This window comes from Sinocyclocheilus anshuiensis, unplaced genomic scaffold, assembly GCF_001515605.1.
Source record: "Sinocyclocheilus anshuiensis isolate Anshui unplaced genomic scaffold, SAMN03320099.WGS_v1.1 scaffold656, whole genome shotgun sequence".
In the NCBI taxonomy this organism is placed as follows: domain Eukaryota; kingdom Metazoa; phylum Chordata; class Actinopteri; order Cypriniformes; family Cyprinidae; genus Sinocyclocheilus; species Sinocyclocheilus anshuiensis.
Window position 1 is genome coordinate 990,474 of NW_015555829.1, and position 9,685 is coordinate 1,000,158.

Here is a 9,685-nt window from a genome sequence, read left to right on the forward strand (position 1 = left end):
CCTACACGCACAAGCAACAGCAAAGTATGGGCGTTCCCCGTCAAACTCTACGCATCGCTTCTCAACAGATCATAATAGCCGTTATAACTTCTGCCTGGCGCTGATGTCTTCAAATCTCTAAAAGAATTGTGGAGTTGAAATCGCGCAGGGGTCGAGGATACGAGCACAGTTTCGGCGTTACTCAGTCGTTAATCAGTGCGGCATTGTTAAAGCTGACAGTGACTAATAAACACAAGCCTACATCATGCTGGCTCGTCAAAAAAATCACACGTCTGTCACAAGAGTTTGCGAACATTTCCATTAGCTTCTCACGCAGGCCACCTGAGAACCCGAGGCAGCGGCGAGTAGTAACCTCGAGCTGAATCTGTGATCAGAGGAATCAGACATAAAACGGAAAGGCAGATTAGGTTATAGGTCTTTAACTCATAAGAAGGGTTACATTCAGAATTAAATCAATTACTGGGCCATTCCCCGAAATGGGTTGGAAAAGGTGATTTTAAAAGTAAATTCTTTAAGATTTTAAATATTCTACTAGATCAAGTAGAATAGCCTTTTTTGTTAGCCTTTTAAAGAATATAGTGCCATTAAACTAAATGTAAACTTTATTTAATTATTTGGAATATAACTAACTTCAAAAGAGATCACAAGACTACATGGTGTTCATTAGAAAAATAACGGGATATTTCTATGAACATTTTCTATAAATTGCCTTCTGTACAAAATCATGGTAACATGTCCATTATTAACTATAAAGTATGATACAATTGTTTAAAAAAATACTTGTGCCTGAAGAGTTCACAACCTGAAAGAATGGTGGTTTTTCATCTTAATTAAAAGGAATGAATGGTAATGGTTTACGAGAAACACAAAAGACACCCTTTTTCATGGAATTACCTCACTATACCTTTTAATGAGGGCAGTTTCTTAGGATTATGTTGGTCTAACACTGATTCTGCACCTCAGATGCATTGTAAAACAGTTCAAATATTAATTCATTAAACTTTAGTTAGAATCTTGCAAAAGTACAATCTTACCTAAAGTACCTATAAAACCACAAAGGCAGTAGTTTTTTTTTTTTTAAGAGTTTAGATTTTACTGTAATTATCCTATAAAACAACAAATGTCTGGTGTGCTGCAGAATATATGCAGAATTCAAATAATGGGTCGAATTAAGCAAGAGAGCAGTTACAATTCCCAGAAGAGAACACTGAGGCTCTAAACAAACTCCTTTGTGGTTTGCAGAGAGCTCAAGAAACATGATTCAGGCAATGTTGTGTTGATGGGATTTATTGGTCATTACACTAAATGTCCCAGTTCACAAGGAAAGGGGTAATTTACCACAAGACAAGAACACCCTTCTAGCATACACTCATACACCCACACAAACTCGCTCGCATACACACCCTAACTAGTCTTACCTGTGATTCCCGATTTCCTTAAGGTACCAACAGAATACTAGACACATTACGAGACTTTGTAACATTGTAACCTTTTTTTCACCAAAATGTTTGTATTGTGAATGCTAATTAGGTTCTGGTCACACATATGTTCTACGTTTCAAAAATGAGCGATTTAAGTAAGGTGTATCGAAGAGGACAAATGTGATCTAGGTTACAATGCTATAAACGCAGCTCATATCAGGTGATTATGGGAACAATGTGTTAAGCAGCATTTTAGAATCTTAATATTTTGAGGTGTTTAGTCTGGGATCTAAAAAATACGAAATGCTCTCACACACTCCTGCACATACATTCACTAATAAGCACAAAACAAAGTTTGCCAGTTTACATTTTTCAAAACATTTTTGTGTACTTCCCCCTATGTTTTGAACGCAAGAACAGTAGTTAAACTGAGCTTGTACCAACAGAGCTCCCAAACCACTGATATATATTGACCAACCAGCCATGCACACTCATGTACACCGATATTTACACTTATTCATTCTTATTTACTTGCCATTAAAAAGGGAAAGAAAAAAAAAAGGCCTGTTTCTGAAGGTGCATCCAGCATAATGGTGTCAAATATCAATACGACACACTGAAAAAAAGCAGAAGATGGCAGCTGATCTGCAAGTTTGTGGTGGTGCCTGCAAGTCCGGTTTTGAAGCGCGAGATTTTCCTGGGTTTTCGAAGAGTAATTTATGTGGGCAGAGCGCACAGGGCAGACCTCTCTTTGAGACAGAAGAGAAGAGAAGAGAAGAGAAGAGAAGAGAAGAGAAGAGTCACTCTGTAGCTTTGAGACTGAAGGAGAGGCGAGGTCGGGACTTGCCCTTCCCCAAAATCATCCTTTGTTCCTCTTTCTGTTGTTTCTGCCTCTCCTGCTCTAGCTTCATGCGTTCCTCGTGGATCTTCCTTTGTTCTTCCACTATACGTAGCTGATCCTCAGCCTGAAACAATCAAACAAACAAACAAACACATGAGCAAAAGTGACTTTTTCAATCAGCCAAGACAAACAGGTACACTTTAGATCTTTTGATACACTAATACATTAAAAATGTACCTTAATTATCAGAACAGTATGTACTAATGAAAAAACAAAACAATGCTCACTGTATTCAGTACTACCATATACATAAAATGGGGGCATTGACAAGCATTCATTTTGTAAGTTCAGACTAAACATTTCAGAGAGGGCAGGTTCTACTAGCACTACGCAAGCGGAAAAAAACACTTGAGCATTCACAATGACTTGACACAGTAAAAACCATCAAAACCATTCAAATCAAAACCGTGAGGGTAAACATTTTCTGGCCATTTTGAGGAAGAGCGACTTTATAGTAATACAAAATGCCACAATTCTAATGACCTTGAAACGTATAAACACAAACACCAAAGTATAGCCACAAATGTGTTGTCAAAACTAACATTAGAGCTTTTCATTATCATTGTACTTAGGATTCAATATTAATCCACTGGCTTGATCTCTGCATGGAACAGTGTATATCAGGGTTCCCTCCCCTTTTTGATCAATGAATTTCCATGACTATTCCAGATTAGCACTTATCATTGGATAAGAACTTTGAACAATTTCTTAGAGACTGCACTCACAACTATTTCTAAGTCAATTAAATATTTAAAAGAATATTATTATATTATTATTCACTATAGAACTTTCTAAGACTTTTTAGATTTTGCCAGTTCCTTTGAGTTTTTCAGGTCTGGATATCAACATTTCCTGAGAGAAACCGTGATACTTAAAAAAATGAAATATTGATATCATGTTAATACTACACATACAATTACATCATAAATAATTCAACAGCCACTATATGGTTGACACTCCAATATAGTACATGGCAATAACTTTAGTTGCCACCATTCATAAAACATTATTTTTTCAAAATTTCTATAGATATTACAATAATATCATAATTGTTAATTATTTTGACCACAATAATAGTGCAGTTAAAATTTTATATTGTGACCCTAATTTCTGTTTTTCTATAATTATGGGAACCTTGTCATGCATAACAAAAACACACTTTTCGTGCAGACAAATCTAAATACCCCCCACTGAGAGAGCATGATGTAGAAGCATACTCATTGACTATTACATTTCATTTTGTTTTGTGTACACCTATTTCTCATTTGTTTTTGTACATTCACATTTTGTTATGTTTGGCTTTTTTTTCTTGTTTTGTTGACAAAATAAAACAGAGAAATACATACCAGCTTAGCCTGAGCATCAGCAATCTTTCGGTTGTTTTCTTCCAAAATTTTCTCCAGCTCCTCTCGTTTGGATTTTTCTTCCTCCTAAAGGAGTGACACGGTGACACGTTAGGGTGGGGAGACAAATCCACTGAAATAAGTCCCCCAATTGCACAGTCAAACATGTCTACACTCGCACAAACAGGCACCAGCCAGCGACACTCACACAGTCTCTCTCACTCGCTTTCACACGCTCGCCACACTTCACATTCCGATCTGCAGCATCAAATGTCTGAAGCTAACCTCTATGTATGCAACAATGAGCAAAAAAACCCACCCATGGATGTATGTATTCAGTCACACCTTTAATCCCCACCACGTTATATGTAAATACACATCCAAACATCCATTTACGCATTCATTAACATCCATACAGAACAGGTATGTAAAGACAACACATCGACAACTAACGAAGAATCTCATTCGTTTGCAGATGAAAAAGGAAAAAAAACAAATCAATCAGCTCGTTCTCTCTCTCTCTATTATTATATATTTTTTTATTTATCAGCATCCATAAGCAAAAAGCTTCAAAAGGAAATGAGAGAGACAAAGAAAGATTAACTTAAACAAATGAGAGAGTGAATAGTAGTGGCTCACCAATGCTCGTATACCTACGCCTTTCTCCTTTGACTGTGTACTGTACCTACACAACTGCTGATTAAAGGGGTGAGTATTTACTGCCTGGTCCCGTGTCCCGTCCTGGACAGCGCAGCACCTCCCCTTTAAAAATTTCTGAGCTGCTAGCACGAGCTAGTGCTCTTACACAGCAACACCACATGCAGTATATAGCACAGTCCAGGAAAATGAATTATGTTAATCATACAACATTACCGTGTGGGGACGTCAGGCTATTAACGTTAAACGATGTTAAAGACTGCAAAAACACAAAGGTGGGATCATTCATTAGATGTGTTTGTTTGAAAACAAAAACAGTGATGTGTTGGCGTCTAAGCTCAATGGTACAGTAGTGTTGAGTGTGGATGTTGTAGTGTGTCTGTGTGGTTTTGCGTATGTGTGTGAACCCATACAGCAGCACTCCTGAGGGAAAGCAAATTGTGAGGACACAAAAGTACATTTAAATCACTGCACTTTAATGACGTCAAAACAGAAGAGTCAAAGGAAAACTGTTAGAAATCTAAGAAACAAATCGGCAATTAATAAATATAAAACACATACGACAGAAATGGATGAGCAATAAAGGGAAGGGTAGAGTGTTTTGTGATCGATGGTGCAAATGAAGACAAAATCATCCTATGTGCAAATGCTAAATCTACAACAATACAGATTAATTTAATGGTTCAGTACCAGGGCTACAGATGATGGGCATAAATCTAAAATGTACAGAAGGAGGGCACATAACTAACCCTATTAGTGCTGAGCCGCTGGATTTTGTGTGTGCTTGTGGAATGGAATTAGTTTCTCGTTCATAACTCATTGTGTCTTTACAATTAGAGCACAGTAACCCTCCTTTATGGTATGGGTGGAATTACAAGATATGGATTTAGCAAATTAACTAGTTAAAGTGCGACTACAAAAGGTCTTATGTGTTTGTAACATCCAAAACAGCATTACGTCTTGACCTATCAAAGTGTATAATGGTGGATGTTCACACTGAAAGCTCAAGAACAAAAACAGGCATGGTTTGAATGCCGAGTGACCTTTTTAAGAAAAGCATTTTATTGAAGACAAACAGTTTCATACACTGGTGACAGTCAAATTATAAAAAGATATGAGTAAAGAGAGCAGGGTAGGGGTGGAAAATAAAAGGGGAGAGAAAAGATGGGAAACCTAATATTGGTCCATCACAGCCGTGGCAAAACGTTCACTTGAAACCCCCAAGAGTGCACTAGAGGTGTGTGCGATTCAATAAAATCACGTTGATGTATTACAGAAAAAGTGCAGAGCTTGTCTGTCAACAGAGTAAATGAGGACTCCATCATCCAATGTCCTTAAATATAAGCGTTCCCTAGACAGCAGCTCAACTGAAGTGCTCCAAGCATTATATCACACCTTGAAAAAGTTGCATTTTGTAATTAATTTTATTCCCCACCCAATCAATCGAGCTACCCTGCATCCACTGCTATATCTTGGGGGGAAACGATTGTTAAGTTGTGCCACAGCTGCGCGTGTGCTGTTTGCGGCTGAGCTCCGCTGTGTTCCGAACGACCGAGCGTTACCTCTCTGGCTTTCTGGGTGTTCAGTTCGGCCTGCCTCTGCCTCTCTAGCTCCTGCAAAAGCTGTGCCTCCATGATGCGCTTCGCCTCCTCCACCCGCCGCAAGACCTCATGTTCGATCTCGTCACGCCGCTTCTCAAGCTCCTCCTCTACACGTCGTGCCACGAGCTCCTCCACACGCCTCGCCGTTTCCTCCTCAATCAGACGCTCCTCAATCTCCTGCTGACGGCTGCGGAGGACACAAGAAAGAAAGGATCAAACATTGCAGTTTTTTTTGCATCAGCAAGCCCTTAAATTATACACAATGATTTAAAAAAAAAATTGAGTAAATAACTCCTCATAATCAGGTAAATAATTAATGTGTTTGCACAATCAGGCCAGTAGTTCCCTGCCTACTGCCTTGACAACATTTTTAAAGGCCCCCCATTTAAAAATTGAAAGCAAAATTGATTAATTCAATTTTTGATTTTTATAATTTTAATTTTTCTCATTTTTAAATAATAATTAAAATTAGATACTATTTAAAAATATTTTATTTAATATTTAAATGTAATACTATTTGTGTGTATTTGTTAATTATTTTGTCAGAAAAAGTTACTGTAGGATTACAATTTTGTATTTAGCTATTTGTTAATGATTTGGAAAACATATTTAGTTTCCTTTAAATGTATGAAATGATTTTTCACACATTTTAAATGAACATTTTTAACAAATGTGTTTTTTACAAAGAAAATTTGCAATTATAGCCATAAATTATAGATATAATCATAGAAGGAAACTCCAAGATAGCAAGTGCTGGTTTTTATGACTATCAAATCATCAATGCAATTTAACCAAAGGCTCATTTATGTTAGCCAGTTTGATAACCTTTGCTAACGTGTTTAAAAAGCTAACATAAAAACAAAAGAAAACATGGATTTCTGTGGAATTTGGTTTGCGAAGGGTGCTTAATTTTGCAAACCTGGGGCCCGTTCTTCGTACTTCGCTTAACACATCTGAGATGACTTGAAAGATGCCAGATCTTCTAATCGTGCTAACTGATCTCTGGCTAATTTGGTTCTTCAAACGAATTTGTGGATTTGATTAAAATATCTGGATTAAGTTGTCTAAGATTACTGCATGTTCTTTTGTTCCCCGAAAAGGGTAGATTTATCGATACTCGAAACCACGATCAGCAATGCAGTGATTGGCTGGCGGCAAGACAGCAACGTAATGACATCATATAATTAAAAAAGACACCTGACGAAAAACTTGACAAATTTTTGGAAACGGCCAAGTGAACAAAACTACATAAATGTTATAATAGATAAATGAAATGTGCACTGTTTTTATTTTATCTATTTGTTTACATGATTCCCAATTTTTTATATTCACGATTTCTAGTATTTGTACAGGCTTTACATTTTTATTTCAATGTTGTAATTAGCAATTCATGTAATTTTATTCTTGAAGCAGATTTGTTACGTGACAGCATTAATTAAAGTTTCTTAAGGGTCAAGATCAAGTTATCTGCATCTCCTGCGCTCCACCAAGCCACTCCTATAATAGCTGTCATCACTCAAATGAATGCTCGACTCAGATTAACTGTACAGCATGCGTGTAAGACTCTAATACAATTATAAAGTAATTATTTTATCACGAATAAATCTTTAAATGAGTAAAACTGGCTGTGTCTACACAGTATTATACAGGTGCATCTCAATAAATTAGTATGTCATCGAAAAGTTCATTTATTTCAGTAATTCAACTCAAATTGTGAAACTCGTGTATTAAATAAATTCAATGCACACAGACTGACGAATAAATCTTTAAATGAGTAAAACTGGCTGTGTCTATACAGTATTATAGATTACACAACATCATAATGTTATTTTCAAATACATTTTGTAATTATTATTATTTTAAATTATTGTCCCCGGATTAGTAGGCTACTATTGTAATAGAGTAGCAGTGGCTGGGACAGATTTTAAGTATCAATTCAACTTAAAAAGTTGCAATCTAATCCTGTTTACATGAAATAAGCCTGCTCCCGAGCAGGTTTAAGTTTACGGACCTGTTGCTATGACAGCAAGTCCAGGATGAGCTTCAAAGAACCAAATAATCCAAGATCATGCCAAATCGTCAACAATCAAATCCAGCTAACTGAGTTAGCGACGTACGAAGAATGGACCCCAGTTGTCACAGAAAGCCAAATGTTAGGCTACATTTTGTATTGCACAAAAATGCTTTGCTGATCCTTGAAGAAGAGGCCGATGATACTGATAGGCTCCACCTGTGATCTGCACAATTCTAAAACAAAACACGCTGTGACATCATAAACCCACAGGAAAATATGCCACTCAAAGGGAGGCCATGATTACAAAAGCATGTTTCAACTTTATTTACACTTTAAGCATGACTAAACCATTAGAGGCGAGCAAGCTGTCACACCTGGCCTTAAGGAGGAACACAAAAACACAGACACAATACTGAACCAAGTGACCATAACATTGCCCAGAGCCAAAACAAAAATCTAACAACAGCAGCCATCTTTTGATTTGATTTCAGTGCCACGAAACTTGAAACACCCTGAATGCGGTTACAATGTACTCGGGGTGAAGCTCAAGCCTGGAGCTGCAGCACTTCTCTTCCTGTTCTTTCACTGGAAACCCCCTTTCCTTCTCTTCCCCGAACCTTTTAACATTATACCGGTGGTCTCCAATCACAAAAGAGAGATGTCAACAATCTGTGATAGATACAAAGAAGTATCATCTAACATGGCCAGCAGATCTCAGTGTTGAGATGACCTGATGTGTGACAGCTGTCAATGAGAGTCCAAAGAGAGGTGAAGGTTCACTGAATACAGATTGGTAACATGAAACATGTCACTTCTTGCACACTAGCTAAGTATATTAGGTTCTTATCAATATTAAACAACAAAGAGTTGATCTTGAAGTATGTAACAGAAGTGATGGTGTTGTCCAGACTAAGTGATACTTCATAGAGACATAAGTGACTGAGTAAAGCGGCCTCTCCATAAATATAGTACGACATAAAGATATCTTACATCTTCCTTTGTCTCTCTATCTCTGCTCTCCTCTCCTCCTCTTCTCTCTTCTGTTTCTCGTCGGTGTTCCTCTTGCCCAGTGTCCGGCCGAACATGTCCGTTCGGCCGGGGGGTGAGCCACCTCTGTCCCTCCTGCTGCCTGACTTCGAGCGGGACCTTCTGCTCCTCTTCGGTTCCTTTGACCTGCTCCTTTTCTTGCTGGATTTGGATCTGGAGCGACTCCGTTTGCGGCTGTGTTTATGGTGTTTGGATCGGGACGCGCTGCGGCTCCGGGAGCGACCCATATTCTGCACGAATAAATCCGACTGACACCGCTAAAGATGGTCTTAAGAATGCAGTACGGTCTGCAACGACCTCATGTAATCTTATATGACGGTTACCTGTGTAATTGTTCAATATTAGCCTGTTTAATGAGAGTGTTTGTTGTTTTCTTCTCCAGTGAATCTGCGGAATCAAACAATATGGCGACAGCCACCAGCCTTCCTTTTCCCAGAATGCAACGGCTCGGCTCTTTTCGGATATTTCCGGGCTGATGCCGAGTGAGCAACACGAGGACGCTGGAAAAGCTCACTAAAAAAGCTCACTGACAGCTAGTTTGAGGTATCTTCACACAAAACACTGTCGATGACTGCAAAACAGCAGCCATTTATTTCAAACAACTGCATACCTCACAGTATTTTAGTACTGCACAATGCATTATACACGGTATACAGTCGTGGTTGTGGAGACAACGGCATATTTTTGGCAAATTCAAAAGT

The 9,685-nt window shown here is 38.0% G+C and overlaps 1 protein-coding gene across 1 annotated transcript; it reads right to left on the bottom strand.

The window, feature by feature from the left end:
* Positions 1–2,182: 2,182 nt before the first annotated feature.
* Positions 2,183–9,439, bottom strand: arglu1a (arginine and glutamate rich 1a). The gene is made up of 4 exons (XM_016469656.1): positions 8,928–9,439; positions 5,885–6,110; positions 3,669–3,752; positions 2,183–2,386 (listed from the first exon to the last, which is right to left on the bottom strand). The coding sequence occupies exons 1-4, from the start codon at positions 9,209–9,211 to the stop codon at positions 2,222–2,224; spliced, it is 759 nt and encodes a 252-aa protein (XP_016325142.1). The 5' UTR covers positions 9,212–9,439; the 3' UTR covers positions 2,183–2,221.
* Positions 9,440–9,685: the final 246 nt, after the last annotated feature.

Bases quoted from the DNA above. Each gene is read 5' to 3' on its own strand.
- arglu1a (XM_016469656.1), bottom strand. From the start codon at position 9,211: ATGGGTCGCTCCCGGAGCCGCAGCGCGTCCCGATCCAAACACCATAAA. The intron at 3,753-5,884 runs GTAACGCTCGGT...TCACTCCTTTAG, and splicing joins ACACCCAGAAAGCCAGAGAG to GAGGAAGAAAAATCCAAACG. The intron at 2,387-3,668 runs GTATGTATTTCT...TGATTGTTTCAG, and splicing joins CTGATGCTCAGGCTAAGCTG to GCTGAGGATCAGCTACGTAT.